The sequence below is a fragment of the Phoenix dactylifera genome, chromosome 10 (assembly GCF_051530095.1).
Source record: "Phoenix dactylifera cultivar Ajwa chromosome 10, Ajwa_hap1_PhDact_Kaust_v1.1, whole genome shotgun sequence".
Lineage (NCBI taxonomy): Eukaryota > Viridiplantae > Streptophyta > Magnoliopsida > Arecales > Arecaceae > Phoenix > Phoenix dactylifera.
The window spans coordinates 26,363,082-26,382,775 of record NC_143199.1 but is presented as its reverse complement, the minus strand read 5'-3'; the positions used below and the strand labels follow the sequence as shown (position 1 = coordinate 26,382,775).

At 38.8% G+C, this 19,694-nt stretch overlaps 1 protein-coding gene across 3 annotated transcripts; it reads left to right on the top strand.

The window, feature by feature from the left end:
• The first annotated feature begins 3,645 nt into the window (after window positions 1-3,645).
• LOC103710700 (protein REVEILLE 8-like) lies at window positions 3,646-18,979 on the top strand. 3 transcript variants are annotated; one of them, XM_008796563.6, is made up of 9 exons: window positions 3,646-4,026; window positions 5,341-5,398; window positions 8,441-8,564; window positions 8,633-8,821; window positions 8,923-9,039; window positions 10,851-10,960; window positions 12,978-13,037; window positions 18,290-18,386; window positions 18,472-18,979. In XM_008796563.6, the coding sequence occupies exons 1-8, from the start codon at window positions 3,746-3,748 to the stop codon at window positions 18,371-18,373; spliced, it is 1,023 nt and encodes a 340-aa protein (XP_008794785.4). In that variant the 5' UTR covers window positions 3,646-3,745; the 3' UTR covers window positions 18,374-18,386; window positions 18,472-18,979. The 3 variants fall into 3 exon arrangements, with proteins under 3 accessions (XP_008794785.4, XP_008794784.4, XP_008794786.4); XM_008796562.6 differs by having other exon boundaries at window positions 3,647-4,026; window positions 8,914-9,039; XM_008796564.6 differs by having other exon boundaries at window positions 3,648-4,026; window positions 8,645-8,821; window positions 8,914-9,039.
• Window positions 18,980-19,694: the final 715 nt, after the last annotated feature.

Below are 19,694 nucleotides of genomic sequence, written 5' to 3'. Positions count from 1 at the left end.
AGAGGAACTGTCACTGGGGAGAGCTTACCTTCTTTAAATCTTAAAGATTGTGAATTGCAGGGTAAAAATTCTCAAATTTCAAAGCTTTGAACTACCTGCGATCTTTACTTGAACTCGCCCACTTTGAGCCAGAGGTGCAACTTGAACAGGGTCAACCTAAATTTGCCCACCCAACTCGCTCATTGGGTACTGCTGGATTGAGATATTATAAATTATGCTTTGACTTGGGTTCAAAAGTTTCAATCAAATCTCAATCAAGGTTTGGTTAGGGTTGACCGTCGGCCCAACTTAAGCCTGACCTTGATCTAATTCAAACCTAACCAGAGCTAACCCAACTTGATATATATAAATAAATAAATAATTATATTTATATTTACATTTATGTTTCATTTACATTAATTATATTAAATTATGTGTAAGTGTACCATCAAAACCGATAAATGTTTCAGATCTTAACTGAACAAATATCAATGCAACAAAAATATTTCAAACATTTCTTTTATCTTAGAATTCCTATTTAATTTAATTAAGATGATTAATATGGTACAACCAAATCCGATCCAACTAACTTGATCCAACAAATATTTAGCTTAAAATGGTTTTGAGCTGGGTTAGATTAGAGAAATTCCAATCGAACATCGGGTTGGGTCAGGTTTAGTTTGCCATCAACTCGAGCACCCGACTTAGTGCTTTCCAAGTTGCAACCCTGCTATGAGCTTTATTATAATTTAATATATTTTAAATTTTAACTTTATTATAACTATGATGCTATATTTGAAGTAAAATTTGATTTTATTGTACATGGTCTTTGAATACTATATTTTGCTTTATTTTTTAGTTCTATATATATTTGATGAGTGAAAATTCAAGTGGGTTGGTGGGTGGGTATAGATTTATATAAGATACATGGATTGCATAGGGGTTTAGAATTTCCTACATGATTATAAATTCTTGAATTTATTGTAATTATTATTGTTTCTGATTTCTAAACACAATGTTTTGGTTAATTTTTTAGTCATAGATACGATTGATGAGTGAAAATTTAAATAGGTTGGTGGGCAGCCTTGGGTTTATGTAAAATAAATAGGTTGGGTGTTAGTTTATATTTTTCAATCCAATTATAAATGGGTAGGGTTTGTGTTGAGTTTTATCGACTTTCTCATTCGACCCAACCTGAAACCGACCCAACCAATTGCCACACCTATTCATCCATCGATATTCTATAAGATGCATTTAATTACATTAGATAATATAATGATTATACAAACTTAATATTAGATTTCTTTATAGTAATAGGGGCTAATCTCCACCCACTACCCATATTCATCTCTCCCTTCCTAGGTTGCAGCTTGGGCCTCGAGATACATCGAATTAGAGCTCACGGAATCGGGACTCCATAGCTCAGGAATTGAAATGAGGGATGCCACTCAAGATCGAACCTGCATCCTTAAACATTTATTGATATACATTAATCAATAGGGGAGAAGAAGCACATATTATAAATAAAGATTTAATGGTCATCGTTATATTTTTGAAATTTTATTAAATTATACAAAATAAATGCTTTAGATATACCTCTAAAACATGCATGTGCACGTACATAGAGGCCAGTAAACACATGTGAGCCCGCAGCCCACACGTGTATGCATGCACACATCCATACCCATGCTTCACTCTTGAAAGCTTATAGTAGAATATATGAATGCACCTGATTGAATGATTTGTTCATAAAGGCACTAGTAAAGTGCACACAGCTCGATACGATCTATATGTCTGCTGTGTTGCATTGATATCCTCACATACATGATTACTCAGTGAACCTTTGTTTGGATGAAATTAGGCGCCTTTAGGAGGAAGGTTCAAAAGAAGGGGTATGCATTATATTCCTGGAAAAGGATAAGATGATAGAGAATTTTTTTTTCTTTTTTGAAAGGAGAAAGAGAAGGATTGGAGGGCAAATGCATGTATGTATCTATATATAGAGAGAGAAACTTTTTTCGTATCTTGTTGGAAGCGATCTAGTATCACTAAACTATTTATAACTCAAAAATTATATAATTTAGAGATTCCTAGTCTCTAAATAATATAATTTTCAGCATGCAAGCAGTGCGAAAATTGTAGATTACATTCAAAGGATCGGTTCGTTGATATTTTGGAACAAAAAAAAAGTATATCTCCATAACAATTACAATATTATAAATGATTTATAATTAAATGAAACACGCTACCCATATATTGCGTAATAGATAATGATAGGGGAAAAATGGATCGTCTAGCCCATAACTAAAAGGTTATCCAGTTTCGGCCCAGTAAACGTCAACGCTAATCGGCTGAATTTTTACTTCGGTCCAGAGTCAGCTCGACTTCGGGACTCCGCCAAAAGCTTCACCAACTTCGGATATTTGCTGACTCCCCTGACCAAGCTCGGGGTGCCTTCAGATATTTGCCGACTCCTCCGACCAAGCTCGGGGCATCTTCAGACATTCGTCAACCCGCCCCGACCAAGTTTGGGGCGCCTACCTCAGCAGTACGCCTCGACCTTCGAACTTGGGGCGCCTACCTCAGCAGTACGCCTCGACCTTCGAGCTCGGAGCGCTCCACCGAGCACAGCTCGGAACTCGGAAAGTCGAGCTACTCTCAGCACCGTCAAGCCGACCTCGCTAAACGCATGATGCGACCTCTCAACGAGTTCGGCCTCGCCAACGACCGCACCCATGTGCGCGCCTACGCCCACCTATATGGCCGTAATTACGACACTACCGTGCAACGTCTCCATAGCCGGCTTTCAACAGTCAGACGACATCTTGACTACTTTGGCCATACCCTGCTGTGATTGTCAACACCCTACCGTTCTCAAGAACAGGTAGTACTATACGCCACCAACCAACCAAAGCTGCGCACCATCCGACTCAGAGCCACGCTCCCTCATGATGAGGGCCGACAATGCCTCTGCCACCTGAGCCTCTACACCAGAACTATAAATAGTTCGGTCAGATAACTTCTAAGGAACCCTCTTTTGGACTGAACTAAATCGATCCCACTCTAACTTGATCGTCGGAAGGCCTTCACCGGAAAACACCGGTGAAGCTTTGTGCAGGTCCGCGGCCGTCGTACATGAGGTGGCTTCCGTCTTCTCCTTCCAACCAACGGCGGCTTTCTCGACTCCTCCGGCGTGGTCACCCTCGGGCCAAATTTGAACCACAACAGATAATATGTGAACGAACGATCCATAATTCAGTATTGGATTTCTTCCTTCAATCTCATATCCTATACTCTAGTATAATGTAGATACGGAGATCGGATAATAAGATAGTTTATTAAAAATTCAATCTCATAATCACAATTATTTATCAAAATATAACATCTCATATAAAAATATGGTTAATAAAAATACATAATATATGGTTAGTTTAGTTATGATTTGCAGGGCTGGAAGTTTTATACACCGAAACTTGCATCCCATGCCTTGAAGAAAGCGTTTCCCCAGGCAGGCATAAAAACAAAAACTAGAAAAGAAAAAGGAAAAAGAAATGGTCCCCAGTAGTGGTGGGACCATGAGATTGCATCGCCACAAGGTAGCCTCGGGCATCCACATCCACTCCACCACCAGTCCAACAGTCTACATTGAGGACTTATAAACTAAATATTAATAAATCAGTGAACCGTAGAAGCCAAGAGAAGGGCCGCGAAGCCAGGAGAAACAGAGTCCACAACCCGCCGATCCCCCTACTACCCCGATCTCTTTATGGTTTCCGTTAACGCCAAGCCGGCCGACGGCGGAGGCGGCGGAGGAGCGGCGGTGCTCTTCTTCTCCGACCCTCACCACCACAAGCAGCCCAGCGGGCCCATGGCACTCCCCGGGCTGGCCGGCGGTGGCTCCCTCGCGAGTCCCTCCGCGGCTGCCGCCGCCACTGCGTCGTCGTCCGACGACCCCAGCAAGAAGATCCGGAAGCCGTATACTATCACCAAGTCTAGGGAGAGCTGGACGGAGCAGGAGCACGACAAGTTCCTCGAGGCCCTCCAGCTGTAAGCCGTCATCCTTTCCGTCTCTTTTACTGTTATTGGATTGGGAATTGGGTTCTGGCGACGAATTCATTTGTTGAAATTCACCTCTTTTAGGTTTGGGATTTTTTTTAGTCGCTTCGTAATCTTTTTTTTTTTGAGGCAGGGTTTTGGGTTGTGGTGATGGGTTGGGCTTAAAGTTGCCTTTTTGATTCGTCTATTGGGAGTTTGATACCGGGGTTGTTGTTTGTGCGGGGATTGCTTTTAGGGATCAGTAGCGTTACCTTTGGTTTGGGGGGTGGATGTAGGAAGTGATGTTCTGGTCTTAATTCTAGCTTTCAAAATGGGATTTTGAGCTGTTTCTGGTGGCATTAGTTTGTTCCAGCATGCCTGTGTTTGGGTTTGCTATTATGGTTTCTCTTGCGATTCTTGTTTTCCTGAATCGTGGAATGGAACTTGATGTGTTGTTTTTTTGAGAAATGAGTAGATTTCAAAATGGGATTTTGCTGATTGGACCAGTTGTACCTCGTACCGTTTGCTTATGTTTGCAAGGCGGCCTTCGGCTTTTTCTATTTTTTGCTAGCAGGACTTACCTTGCATTTCTTGTTTCTTTGGGTCATAAGTTGGATTTAGGTCATTGCCTCAGCTGAAATTCGCCTTTTCGAATCGTGTAGTGGGTAATTGGGATATGGGTTTATTGATTTTGTGGCTATTTCTTGAGGGGTTTTGTGGCCTTAGTTTTTTTATGGGAAAGATGGTTGAAGGAGGTGTCGATATTGGCCTGAGTGGTGTTAGCCTTCAAATTTGGATCGCGAGTTGGACAATATTCTCTTGCGGCTCTTCTTAGACTCTCTAATTTCTTATTTTTTGGGCCATGAATGGGATTTTAATTATGGATTCAGCCGAAACGTGCCTCACTGTATCATATCATAGGTGTTCCAAGCTAGGTGTCTTGTTTTTGCAGTTATTGCTTGTCAAGTTCGCTGAGTTCCTTGAGAAACCAATGGCAGTTAGACATCTTGGTTTTGGCCTTGGTGGTCACTTTCCAAATTAAGATGTTGAGGATAACATTGCTGTTTTCATGTCCTTTTTCCTTGCGTGATCTTCGGTTTTTGCTGTTCTGACTTCTTTAGTATTTTCAAGATTGCCATTTTAAATCATATTACAGGCATTTAAAGCTCAGGGCTTTATTGCTCTTATAGCTTTTGGTTGTGGGTTTAAGAGGTCTTAATTTTTCTAAGCAAACAAAATGCTGAGAGATGTGTCTGGTAATTTCAAGTGTTTTAACATTCAAAATGGTAAATATAATCTTGACTAGTGGTCTCCCGATTCTTGTAGTTTTGATCGTGACTGGAAAAAGATAGAAGCATTTGTTGGCTCGAAGACAGTCATCCAGGTATTTTCCATAATAAGTTATGTTTTTCGTGATGAAACCTATGCATTCTATACTAAGAGATGGGGGAATTTACTTTTCAATCTTTAGTCTTATTTTTCTACTAATATGTTTTTTTTTTCACTCTTCTGTTATCTATTATTTATACCTTTTCCATTGCGAAGCTTTAGCTGCAATTCTTTGCAAGCAATATAATATATTATCATAGAGTCCAACAACACACCTAGTGAATAAACACTAATGGGTTAAATGTTTGAGGGAGCAACTAAACAAACCCATCTAATCATGTCTTGTGCCAGAGGCATTCTATTGTTGCCACCTGCCATGTAAGATAAGGTTTTATCGGGAAGTATTTACTGCACTCGTCTATGACAAGATTCAGGCAAGATGTAGGCCCATGGTAATGTGACCTGCATGTCAGTGAGCAGGTGAAATGTTAGAAGTGATTACATCTTTTTCATTAGTAGAAAAGACAGAAGAACTGCAAATCAATAGTATAACAAAAGATTGACCTGCATGATTTGTTTTTCTGTTCAGCTTGTACCTGTTAGGACAATACATACTATATGTACCATGCTGGCAGTAGTTTTATGCTCCCAACTTATGGTCATTTGCATCTCTCCTTCTGATAACTATTGGTGTTTGTTCTGCATCTTTTACATGCCAAACTCATAAGCAACCGCCACAAGAATAGTTGTTAATATCTATAAAATCTCAATCAAAGATAGCAATATCTTCTCTCTCTTCTAGGCTTTAGTTTAGGTGGTCTTCTTCAAAGATGAAATAAAGTTTATGTTGTAGGGTCAAGTGAGCGACAAGGGGAACATTTTAGATTCATTTATGGTAATTTGTTTAGGCCTTGTCCATACTCAGACAGTGGAAGTCAAAAGGCACCATAAAAATGTAATAAAGCTTTTTTGTTAGGGTCGCTTGACAAAAACTATTACCTTGTATTTGGTTGGGGTCATGGGAGGAAGGATGGATGGGGTTGGAAGGATGGATGGCCCCCATCCACCATTTGGTTCAAAAAATTTTAGAAGGATGGATGAAAAGGAGGGATTGCCTATCCATCCCGGCCCATCAATTTGCATCCTCCCAAATTGAGAGAATTAAAGAAAGGATGGATAGAGCATGCGAGGGGTGGATTTCTACTTTGAAAAAAATTACGTTTCATTAATTTTTTGACAAAACCCTAATATTTTATTTTTTTTACTAGACAAATGACCCATGCCCTACCTCTTCTCTACTCTAGCGATTGTCCCTCTTAACTATATTTTAGTTAACTATTTATATAAAATTAATTAACTATTTAAATTAAATTATAAATTAATTAATTATTTACATAATTAATATATAAATTAATTCATTCATATATAATTAATTTATCAAATTATTTATTAAATTAAGTTTAATTAACATTAAATATTTATATATTTTTTATATAATTATAAATTATAAAGACCATAAATTTATATATTGCCCTACTTCTTTAGTATAAGTGTCATAAATTGATAATAATAATACATTTTTATTAAAGGGTAGTTTAGTAAAAATGATATACAAATATCATCCGTACTCTCTTTCATACCTCCTATATCAAATAGAAGATGGAATCATTTTCATCCATCCTTTCATGTTTCTCCAAACACATGGAAGGATGGATGGAAGACCCATCCATCCTCTCCCTCATCCATCCTTCCTCCCTCTTCCATCCTTCCTCCTCAATCCATTCTTCCTCCAATCAATCCTTTGTACCAAACAGAGGGTTAGTGATATTTCTTGGTCACATGGTCAATAGAAATCTATATAAGTGCAGTCCCTTTTCTCATAAGAATTCGCCTTCATGTGTTTATGCTGAAAACAAGATAGAATGATTTGAAACATTTTATACTGTTAACATATGGTTTAGTTACCATTTGAGGTTTAATGCATTTTTTTATTTATAGCAATATGTCTCATATAAAACATTGTATAATTAGAAGTAACAAGCCTTGCACCATCCAATGATTCAAATCTTATTGGATGGGATCGTGCTAGTTTTCTTGTGGAATAGAACGTGCTACCATCCTGCTATGTTTTGACATTTGGGACAAGTAATATCTGAAAATGTGCGGAACTGGATGCTAGGATGATGGTGGAAAATCCTATCCCAACACTTTGGCATGATTTTCTGTCCCTTGCATCTTGCGGGATATTGACTTGAATCCTTGGAACCAGGGTTAGCGGAACCGTCCCGAACCGGACTGTTCTGGTCGTGTTGAGCCGTCTCGGCAGCGGACCGGGATGGCTCCGGCAATGAAAATGAAATCTGTTGCCGGAGGAAGAGTAGAAGGAAAGAGAGGAAAAGACAGAGCGAGGGAGGGAGGGAGGGAGGGGGAGGTATAGGAAGGAAGAGAGAGGGAGGTGGAGGCCGGCCGGCAGAGAGCCGGCAAGCCGCGTGGAGGACGCTCCTCTGGGCTCTGCAATCGGGGTCCTTGTTTCAAACAAAACAGAGGACCCGACCACGGAGCCTTCCTCCGCCTCTTGCCTGGGTCATTGGCCTCCGATAGCCCTCTGCCTCCTGCCCAGGTCATTGGCCTCCAATGGCCCTCCGCCACCCTCCACCAGCCTCCTCTTTCCCTCTCACTCCCCCCTTCTCTCTTTTTTTCTCTCTCCTGTTTGCCTTCTCCTCTGCCTCTTCTATTGTGTCCGTACAAGCCCAACACGGCACTGCGCGGGCTTGTACCAACCTGTGCTATTGGGCAACCGGTCCGGGGCCCAGTATCGGCACAGTAGACCATGCTTGGAACCATCTACATGGAGGTGTTCTCATAAACGTCATAAGGAAATGAATTTTGTGTAATTCATGCTATTCTTTAGTCCTTTGCTAGTCTACATCACTAGTGAAAATAGCACCTTGCATGTGCATACAGTATTCTAGAAAGAATTCTAGAAGGTTACATAGTAAGTCTTGTTCTTATGTTGATAATGACTATTTGAATTATTAAACTGTTAATTTACTATATATAAGTCCCATTTCCATGTTCTGAAAAGCAGTCTTTGCAGATAAGGAGCCATGCACAGAAATACTTTCTGAAGGTTCAAAAGAATGGGACAAGTGAACATGTACCGCCCCCTCGACCCAAGCGAAAAGCAGCTCATCCATATCCACAGAAGGCCTCTAAAAATGGTCAGTCCTGTTCAGCAGAATTATAACCTTTCATACTGGAATATAGTTGCAACTCATGTTTCTTTCAGGAACATCTGCAGCTCCCCTGATACCTCAAGTGACAACTCCACTTCAAGCTTCTCCACGTCTGCTTGAACCAGGGTATGCCCTCACGACAGATGCATCTTCTGTGCTGCGGAACTCTACCACCAGCACAACAGTTTCTCCACGGGCTCATAGTTCTGTTCAGCCTGTTAGTGCATCTCATGCAATAAAAGGTAAAATAATTTACTCATGTTTTTTCCCTTGTTGTATAGTTTATCATTTTACAGTGGCTTGTAATGGATATGCTAATATGTTAGCTTTGTAGATGATGTAGGACCTGCTGGAGCTATTACGGCAAATAACGGCTGTTGTAGCAGCACTGAGAGCCCATCTATAACTTGGCAAACTGGTGAAACAACTGATCAAGAAAATCATGTCCCGTCTCTTCGTGGTTAGTACCTCTTTCTATCTTATGAATGTTATTTTTTGAATTGCATATTGGAATGCTTGGTGTCAAGGAAATCAAATACATGACTCACTGATTCACCTCTTTATTCTTCTGCTCCATTGTTCCACTTGCTGAATTTATCGACTGGGTTATCTTTTGGAATTCACTGAAGATTAATGACTTTGGTGCTACAATGTTGCTTGCTATGTAGAAAAATTAAGAATAATAAATATAATCCACCAGGGTTTCTTGCATACCAGAAGGCTGAAGTTTTTTCCATGCCTGGATTATATTAAACTATCAACTGATATGCCTATATCATCTGCCTATATTTTGATATGTTCTCTTATCTAAGGAAGTTTTCAATAAGTTCTTGTATGTTCAAGGTGAATCTTTGCATGGTCTTCTTGATTACACATATTTCTTTCTTGCGTTCTTATTAAATACTTTAGTCTACTTCGTTGTATCTTCTGGCTTCTTGATGCCTTTGATCTCAGCATACATATTGAGAGACCACCTATTTCTCAAGTGTATTCTCATTGCTAGGGATGCAAATGGTTTCTGGTTTATCCAATCCAATCGAATAACTTTTTTAAAATGCTGATCAAGCTTGGGTTTAACTAATATATTTGACTTAAGTAGGATGCTGATAGAGATATTGGGTTTTGAGGAGTTTTCCTTTTGTTGAGATTTGGACATGAGTATGATTTGCAGTTAGATGACAGCTATTTGTGTGTGCATTATTCATATATACACAAAATTCGCAGAAGTTCAACTTACAAGATTCAAATATGGATATGCTTGTGCTTTGAGATTTCAGATATGGGGATCCATATATATGCAACATAGGAAAAAGTATATCAGAACGTTGCCACCACTAGATTTTCTTGTTATTATTTTAGATTAAGCAGCCCTTTTGTAAAAAACAAACACTTTTATGCCAACAACTAGAGGGACTTGGGCACCCTAGGAAGGTTTACTGGACACTTTGGATCCCTGTGTATAAATTTGCTATATGTTTCTGTTGACATTGGACATGGTTATTGCTCATATTCTATTCAGATTCATATCTATTTAAATCTGATGCAATTATTTCTTGTATTTGATCCAGTATTTGTGTCTGCCAACTATAGGTATAAGTTTCAAGATTTCAATGATATCTGTATTCACATTTGTGTCTATGACAAAATGGGAATATGAATTGATTATGCACATAATCAGTCTGTATCCACTCCAGTTATATGCGTCTGACATGCTGATGCTAGTAGCGATAACAATCATTCAGACTGACTTTTGGCACATAGTCTAGACACACCCTGTTAGACTCAAATTATATGAAAAATATGTCCAAACCTGAGTTGAAGCTGTCTTGATTGAGTAAATGTAGACAGCAAACTCTATCTTCCAAAGTTGAGCTGTATCTTCTGTAAGCTTTCTGTTTTTGTCATCTTGTTCGTTTACAAATTTTCTTTTTGCATATTATCTCATTTAATATTGTTAGTGTGCTGTAGAACAAGCTAGCATCCCTCGAATTTGCTTTGCCATCAGCATGTTCTGGATCATTTTTTTCTCTTTATAATATCAGTGGGTAAATTTTCTGCGCAAGTTTGACAGGTGGAAGATGCTCTGATACTTGTGCATTGTTGCCCTCAAAATATAGTGTTTATATTAGAACTTTGCATATATGTTTGCTTCAAGTTTTACTTTTCATTATTTTCAACTAGATAACCATTACTTCTGACATGCAGTAATTCTGTTATCTGGCAGATTCCCTTGCTCACCCTTTTATGTTTTCTTTTTGGTGTTTCGTGAAGTTATGCCGGACTTCACTCAGGTGTACAGCTTTCTTGGCAGTGTGTTTGACCCGAATACAAGTGGTCATTTGAAGCAACTGAAAGAAATGGATCCAATTGATGTTGAAACAGTATGCCATCTTCAAGCTCAATCTTATTCTTACTGTTCTTGTTGTCTTGCAGAAAAACTTGATTCTTTATTGAGCAATTCATATCATATATGAGTTAATAGTTGTATCATGAAATGAACTGTTTAATTCAGTTGTCCCAGTGTTTAATTTTGGAAGAATACTGGTAATAATTAAGCAGTATTATGATTAATTTGTTTTCTGATTGGACACACCCTTGATTGGTGTTATTCACAGCTAAGTGTTCTGATTAAATGGATAGGTGAAAATGTTACAATAGGGAGAAAAGGTTATGGCTCCCTTTATTATCATGAAAAAAAAATTGTGCACACCACATGTGCATGATGGATTCCTGCGTTTGATACATATTTATGAACACAGAAACATATTTGATCTTGAATGCAATGCATTTGTTTCCTCCTGATTTCTTTTTTTCCTTCTATGACTGTGTTGATCATGTCATCTCATTCTCTTCCTCAATCTTACATAATTAAAGTGCTTCATCTTGCATCATTCACATTTTGTGATCTTAAATGCCTTATTTGGTGGTGGTTTTCAACTTTGTTAAATATCGCAAAGTTTCAGGGACAAACAATTTCCATTGATTATGAGAATTAGAGGTTATTGCCTCACCCATTAAAAGTGAGAAAATTTGGACCAAGCTTAAAAGAGCATTGTGGTGCAAGGTTGGATATATCAGGTGCCATGCCTAAACATTAAAAAAGACTTAATTAACCTTAGTTTCTTTGTTTAGTTTGGACCAGATTAATATAAAAACAATCAAAGTAGTCACAGTCTGAACAGTAAACATGTTTGAATCCTCAAACCAATTTGTTTATCACAGGTTATCTCAAATGTGCTTGTGGATAATAATGTAAATATAGCCAAATACTCTTAGCCTAGCCTTTTTAACAAATATTTTTCATATTCATTGACTGACATCAAATAAAACTATCTAGTATCAAATATAATAGGTGCATGGAGCACGAAGGTCGAAGTCACCAAAACTATAACATATGTAAGTACTGTAATGTACATTAACCATACTAATTACAATAGTCATCTTTGACTCAACAACTCACAAGACCATGACAAACTCAAATTTGCGGTAACTTGCGAATTATCAAGAAACTTGTAATGAATGAAATTTCCAGCATTTCATTTTCCAAAATCATTTTTTATAAAAAAATAAATAAAATGACTTGAGGATTTTTTCATTTCTCAAAAATTTTGTATGTACATGGATGTGAAAACAGTTAGATCATTGATAAGAGAGAAATAGTCTTTTAAACATTTTAATTGAAGATAGTGAGCGTAGCCTCTCTTTGTTATTGATAATTTCTTCTATTCTAGACCTACCCATTGGCCTTTGCTATTGCATTTGGTCTCTTTCGCACGGCCTGTAGAACATAGTGTTAGTTCCTTTGTTCTTTTCACTCACTATTTGATGAATCGCATTAAAGCATATATCAGCATTTGTTGATAATTAATAGGTATAAAGTGGAAGATAATTATTTCTAATGGACTTGATAAATCAATTATGTAGCTTTTTCTGTATTTACTGATTCATGAAGCTGGCCCTGTACGTATAGGATAAAGCTTGTAGGTCAAGAAATTTAAATATGGCATATCCCATTATTAAACATTAACTTATTATTGAATGACTGAAGGAGATATAAATTTATACTTTATGTTTATTAATTAAGTTCTTGGAGACTGATTCATCTCTGCTACTTTTGAAAGCTACATTATAATAATATTATTAATTATTTTGAATCTTTTTACTTTATTTTAGAAAGGGCAATATGTATCCCTTGAACTGTTGTGCTTTGATGTTGATCTTTCTGTTGCGTCATATCACGACTTCATCTATTATGCGCACATTTTATGTTTTAATCAATGCTCTTCAGTGAAAATATGTGAAGATGTTCATTCCATGTTAGATTACTAGTGTATAATCCATACACGTTTGCTTTCCACTGTTTTCCATAAACGATTGATGTTTTGAATGGTTGTTCAGGTATTGTTGTTGATGAAGAATCTATCAATTAATTTGATTAGCCCTGAATTTGAGCCCCATGTAAGTGGCTTCATATTCTTTCCAATTTATTTTAATAGTTTGTTAGTAGCTTTGGAACTTTTGATTCTTTCATATCTGAATTGTTTGTTCTCTGCATCTTCAACCAGAACATAGTACCTTGAAACTGCATTCAGTATTTTTAATTCTGTTGTTCTATTCAATTACTGATCGTAATCGTTGCTAACTTGATGTCTATTTGTAACAAATTGTTTTTTTTTTTTTTTGGGTGGTGTGTTAGGGATGGCAATATGCTAAGATAAGTCATGCTAGGGTTGCATCAAGTTCAACTATTAAGAACTACTAAGCCTGACTAGAACCCAATGCAACTCGCCAGCGGATTAGGATTGGCTAACCCAAACCTACTGGTGAATTAGGTGGAATAACCTTAATATTTTAAAAAGCGGAAGCTGTATGCATGTGATCAGGTCACTGCATGGTGCATATGCGGTATGTAGGTGCATATGTAGGCCCATATATGATTTATATTTTTAAATATTAAGAATAAATAAAATAAAAATGTATAAATGCTTAGAAATTAGAAATAAATTAGCAAAATTTTAAAAAAGGAGTGAAGTATGCATATACTTATTTGAGACGTTTGTGTGCATATTGTAAGTTCTAGCGTAACATGACATGTTAACCGAGTAAAATGATAATATTGTCCTATGAAAATTGACCATACTCAAACTTGCAACAAAGAGTATAATATAAGTTGCAACAAAGCATTGTGAGAAGTCTATAACAAAGTCTAAATTTTGAAGTACATACTACATGAACAAAAGTGACAGAACATATAGGACTTAAGATATGCGGGTGCATATGCTGCCACATTTGTAGTATGCGGGTGCATATGCGGCCTCATTTGTAGTATGTGGGCACATATACGACTGCATATGTAGCTGCCCAGGCATATGTGGCCTGCTTACACAGCCAATTTATTAACTGACTGCATATGGCCTGTGTGGTGCAATCCAAGAACCTTCTCTGCATACATGGCCTCATAAAATGCTTTTTAAAATGGTGATTAACATGGACACAAACTGATTTATACAAGAAGAGGGTAAAAAGGAATCAGAAAAAGAGAATCAAGGGGACATAGAATTGGTGCTAATTAGGTCGAGCCATTGCTATTGGCTACTTGACAGTGATGGTGGGCCAATGAAAGGTGGCAGTGAGGTCAATCTGGAAGGTCACGATGATCGATGAGGGCAAATCTACCATCCCCTTAGAATGCCCTCAAAGGTGATGTTAGAGAGGAGAAATGAGGCCTCCATAAGGCTTCGCTACAATTAGTGGCAGTGATGTTAATAGGTGATGGATCTGCATTTGAGCTGGACGATCAGTGGCTGCAGGGTAAAGGAGTGTTGTGGATTTGGATTGAGGCGGGGGATTAGATGGTGGTAAAATGGAGTTTGAGAGGAAGCGGGCAATGGACATATAACATGATAAGGTGATTGATGTGGCAAAGTGATGTCATGAAGGCGGGCAAAGTAGAGAAGGAAGGAAGAGGATAGGGAAAGAAGAACATAGGAAAGGGGAGGAGGGGAGAGGAAATCGAAAAGGGAGAAAGAGAGAAAGGAGGAGAGAGAGAGATGGAAAGAGAGAAGAGGAGGGGTGAAGGAGAAGAGAGGAGAGGAGCCATTGGGTGTTGGAGTGTATGACTGGTAGAGTAGGATCAAGATTAGAGGTAGGTTATTTTATTTTTTTATTTGTTTTTGGAAGGATATAAGATATGGTATAATTTGATATTTCTGATAGTATAATATACTTTTAATTGATAGGTTTCTGACCCATCAGATTAGAACCCTATCATCCAAACCAAACCGCATCTGTTAGTGGTCAGGTGTTTTGGATCCATAACAGAACTGCATACCCAGTAGGTTGGCTTAAATGGGATGGGTCTGTGCAATTGGTTTGGGTTAAAACTGCCACCCAAATGGTCATTATATGCTTAAATGATAGTCTACTCTATATCTACTTACATATATGTTTATATGTGTGCATATATATATATATGTGCACACACACACAAATATATATATATATATATATATATATATATATATATATATATATATATATATATATATATATATATGTACGTAAGAAAATGTCTACATATGTACATACTTTTAGTCTATGCTTATGTGCATATATTTGTGTAAGGGGATCTGCAAGAAAAATGCACTTTGTTATCATATTGGCAAAAATGTGCCACTTTGTTTATTTCTTTTTTGTTGTAGTAGTTTATTTTGGACTTCACTAGACCATTATGCCTCAACCTTTAAATGAGCGCACACATTTAGCTTAATCAATGCTCACATATTGCTAACTTGTGCCAAGATAATACAGGTCAGTGCACATATAGAAATGTCTTATAAGCAGTCATCAGGGATGGGGGTATAAGGGTCCTGTAAAGTCCAATATGGAGCATTTTTGCCAAAACAAGAAAAAGGTAGCTCCTTTTTTTCAAATATGAAATAAAGTGGATTTTTCTTGCAAAAATCCCATAGATATGGTCTGTTTTAATAATCAGTACAGGGGCATTTTCAAACAAATTTTTATAAAAAAAGTGTGATTGTCAGTAACTTGAACCAATATAGTGGGCTTGAATGGATAAAATTTGCAAATCATAAGTTCAGAGAGATAAGAAAAGGGGTTTATCATTAATCGTTACATAGAGTGGTTGAGAAAGAAAAGGCAGGTGCATATGTATTTTTTCCAATTTTACTTATGTAAACAATCTATCTAGTATGAAGTTCTAATATATAGATTTAATTAGTTTTCCACCTTGGGGCAAATTTGATAGAACCAAAGACCCAAATTTGCATGTTTGTCATAGCATAGATAGATATATACTGCTTCATATTTCTTAGTGCAGAAAAGAACAAACTTTTAAAATGGTTTTACACCATCCATTTTATGTGGTTGATTTTCTCATGCTTGTTGAATAATACATAATATAGATGGACAAAATTTTTCTGTGCTAATATAAGTTTCTTGCAATTTCTTATAGTGGAAGCTAAGACTTTTTGTGAGACAGTATTTAGATCAAGGAAAGCGGAACCATTTTGAACTGCCTTGTTCAAAGCGTACCAAACCGCACTAGTGCAGAAACAGGATGGTTCCTGGTTTCGGTTTGGGACGCAGATAACTAGTCCAAACTGAGCAGAATCACCCCAATCTGCTTTGAACCGGTTCTTGCCGGTTCCAGGCCTGTCATGGGCTAAAACAAAGGGAAAAGGCCATGGTGATGCCTTTGTCCTCTCATTTATCATCGACGAGCACTTGTCGATGAGGTATGGTGTTGTACCTCTTACTGTATCAATCCCCTTGTTGATGAGGTATAGGGCTGTTAACGAGCCGAGCCGAGCCCGAGCCTCCGCAGGCTCGGCTCGGCTCGTTTCACCAACTCCCCGGCTCGGGCTCGGGCTCGGTACCGAGCCCAGTATTGGGCTCGGGCTCGGGCTCGGGCGGCACAGCTCAGGCTCGGGCTTGGGCTCGTGAAGCTCGTTTGCCCGAGCCCGAGCCCGAGCGGCGAGCCCGAGCCCGAGCCCGAGCCCGCCCCATCCTCATCCTCGTTCCTGTCTCCGTCGACCGTCGGAGAGAAGAACGAGCAGCCGCCAGCCGAGCTCGGTTCCGACGGTTCGTCGGAGAAGAATGAAGGAAAGAAAGAAAAGAAGAAGAAGAGAAGAAAGAAGGATAGAAAGAAAGAAATAATAAAAAAAAAGGAGAAGAATGACTCACCTCGTCGCGTGCGGCAGCCGCCGGCTTCGGCCGCGAGCACCGCCGGCACGGGCTTCTGCCGCAGGCACGGCCGAGGACGCCACGGGCGCCGCGGGCGTCGCCGGCCGCGGCCCGACCATCCCGTGCGAGGGACTCCCCTCCTCTGTCGCAGTCTCGCCGCCGTCGCCGGTGGAGGAGTCGGCAAAGAGGGGAAAAGAGAGAGGGAGAAACGGAGAAGAAAGAGGGGGAGGGACAACCCTATCCAGTCTCCGATCGAAACCTCCGGAACCGAGCTCGGCATCGGCGGCGGAGGGAGGCAGCGAGGCATCGGCGGCGGAGGAGGAAGGCGAGAGGGGAGGGGAGGGACACCCGGAGGGGAGGAGGGGAGGGACATCCGGAAGAGGGGAGGGGAGGGACACCGGACACCCGGACGCTTCTGGAGAAACCCAGAAGAAAGGTCCGAAAGGAGAAGAGAAAAAAAAAAAAAAGAAAGAGGAGGTGGGACCGTGGGTCTGTGGGAGGGAAGGATTAAGTGATTAACGGATTGGGTTTGGGTTAACGGGCTAAGTCCGAACCCAAACCAATCCAATTCAATTTTGGAGCCCTCTTTTGGGCTCGTTTGGGCTCGCGAGCTGCTCGGGCTCGAGCTCGGGCTCGGGCTCAGATTTAAACGGGCCTCATTTTGGGCTCGGGCTCGGGCTCGTTTGACTAACGAGCCGAGCTCGAGCCGGGCTTTTACCGAGCCGGGCCCGAGCCGAGCCCGAGCAGCTCGGCCCGTTGACAGCCCTAATGAGGTATGGTGTTGTACCTCTTACCGTATCAATCCCCTTCCTAACTGGTATTGCACCCGGTATTGGTTAAGGAAACTTTGATTTAGATATTATACTAGCTATGGAAAAAACATTGAGGTCAAATTTTCTAAAACTATATATATGAAAAAGTTGTGATACATGTAAGCATGTTGTGTATGTATCTTGATCTACCATACAGAATGTCTTTTGTCTTGTATGCGTCTTTTTTCCCCTATAGTTTTTGAAGTGAATTGAATCCTGAACCATGTCTTCTGGAGTCTCATACTCAATGAGGTAGCTACGCATTTCTGAGAAGCTTAAAAGTTCATCTGGTTCTTATCTCCTTTAGAAAGTTTCTTTTGCATTTATCTGGCACTGGATAGTAAGTTAATCAATAAGATCTATCATCTGAACTTCTCTTTTTTATTTCTCTTTTTTCCTCCAGAGGTACAACCTGCTGCACCTATAAACTGTTGTCAATTTTTGTGTTAATTTTCTTTTAATACATTAGGGGTTAGCTTAATCTACTCATACTTTCTGGCTGCCCTATAAAATGCTTGCTAGAAATATTTTGTCATGAGAGGTCTCACCTTAGTCCAGCCTGTAGACTTTTCATGGCTTCATGGTCGACAACATCTATCATCTGTTATATTTCTGCCTGTTTGAAGATTTGGAAAATTCTGTTGTGTTTCAACACAATTGGTTCATAAACTTAAACATATTACCTTTTTGCAGAGAAGGTTGCTCTCTTCATACAGTAGCACAGAGGAAGTTAAACTTGGTAGTGCTAACAAGTCTCTCCAAGTTAGTGAACTATGAATACTTCATTCATGTAAGTTCTTCATGTCCTCGTATATGTACACTTCAAGACTGTTGTGTCTTCTGCATAATCAATAGACTGCATATTTGGAAATCAGGGTGAAAGGTGAATGAATGGCATTCAAGCTTCTACGGCTGTAATATATTCAGTTTGCAGTGGCTCATACACTCCAAGGCAGTGAGGATTAGCCTGCACATCTAAGTGGGGAGTTTCTCCATTTTCCATTGTGAGCTTTCTCGATCCACAAGCCTTGAGGTCTAGAATAATGCTTGTAGTAAGATCTGGACATCTGGTGATGAGATAACTCTTGTACAGATCCCTGACGTCTTCTGTTTCTTAGGGTTTGATTTGTGCGCGCATATATATATATATATATATATATATATATATATATATATATATATATATATATATATATATATATATATATATCAGCTTTTGCAATCTATGTAAATTTCTGAGAATTCGTGCCAGCATAGAGGATGCATGCTGCTTGATTTCTCCTGTATCTATATTTTATGTCAGTTTCCTATGTAGAATCCCTGACACAGTGCCTCTTAAAGTTTTTATGAAATATATAACAAGGGCGAGTTACTCTTGAATAATGACGTATTTCTGACATGTGGAATCAACTGCTAACTGTGTTTTTGTAATTTCTTGCCAATGGAACCCCTTCAGCAGAAGAGGCTATTGCTGTATTCCGGTGTTCTTTTTTTTTTATTATTTTTAATTCAAATAAGATGGTGTTTTCACCATGCATGTTCGAGCATGTGAACTTCGGAATATCGAATATCTATCTTAATATTGTACAAAAGGGAAAATGCTTTGGTGCAGTATATGGCAATAGTTAGTGTATCTAAATAAGAACCATAGTATGCTTGGTGGTAACCATTGCTGAATTGGAATTAATAGATCTATTGTTTTGAAATGATAGTGGAAAGGAGTGTGCTTTCATGTGTCGTACCCTTATTGGAAAATTGGTGCAATTTAATTTCTGGTGCATCTTGCCCCATGATAATGAGCATATGTTTTGACTTCTTGGTAAATGAAAATCTCAAAAGATTTGGAAATCTTTATTTTATTAAGTTTTCAGGCACGAAATCCTCATCCTAATACAATATTATATACCCATCAGGATTATAAGATAACAGGCAAAAATATGGATGAGCATTCTAGCAAAATTAATATTGCATTTTCATAAGTTTGCACTTGTAATATTGTGATATTACGGTGAGAAGTTCTTTTTTTCGTTTTTTCAGTAATGACGGCATGATGATCTTTAACAGGGTGTTAAGAACCATCATATATTTTATATATCTT

Bases quoted from the DNA above. Each gene is read 5' to 3' on its own strand.
- LOC103710700 (XM_008796562.6), top strand. From the start codon at position 3,746: ATGGTTTCCGTTAACGCCAAGCCGGCCGACGGCGGAGGCGGCGGAGGA. The intron at 9,040-10,850 runs GTTAGTACCTCT...TGTTTCGTGAAG, and splicing joins TCATGTCCCGTCTCTTCGTG to TTATGCCGGACTTCACTCAG. The intron at 10,961-12,977 runs GTATGCCATCTT...ATGGTTGTTCAG, and splicing joins ATCCAATTGATGTTGAAACA to GTATTGTTGTTGATGAAGAA.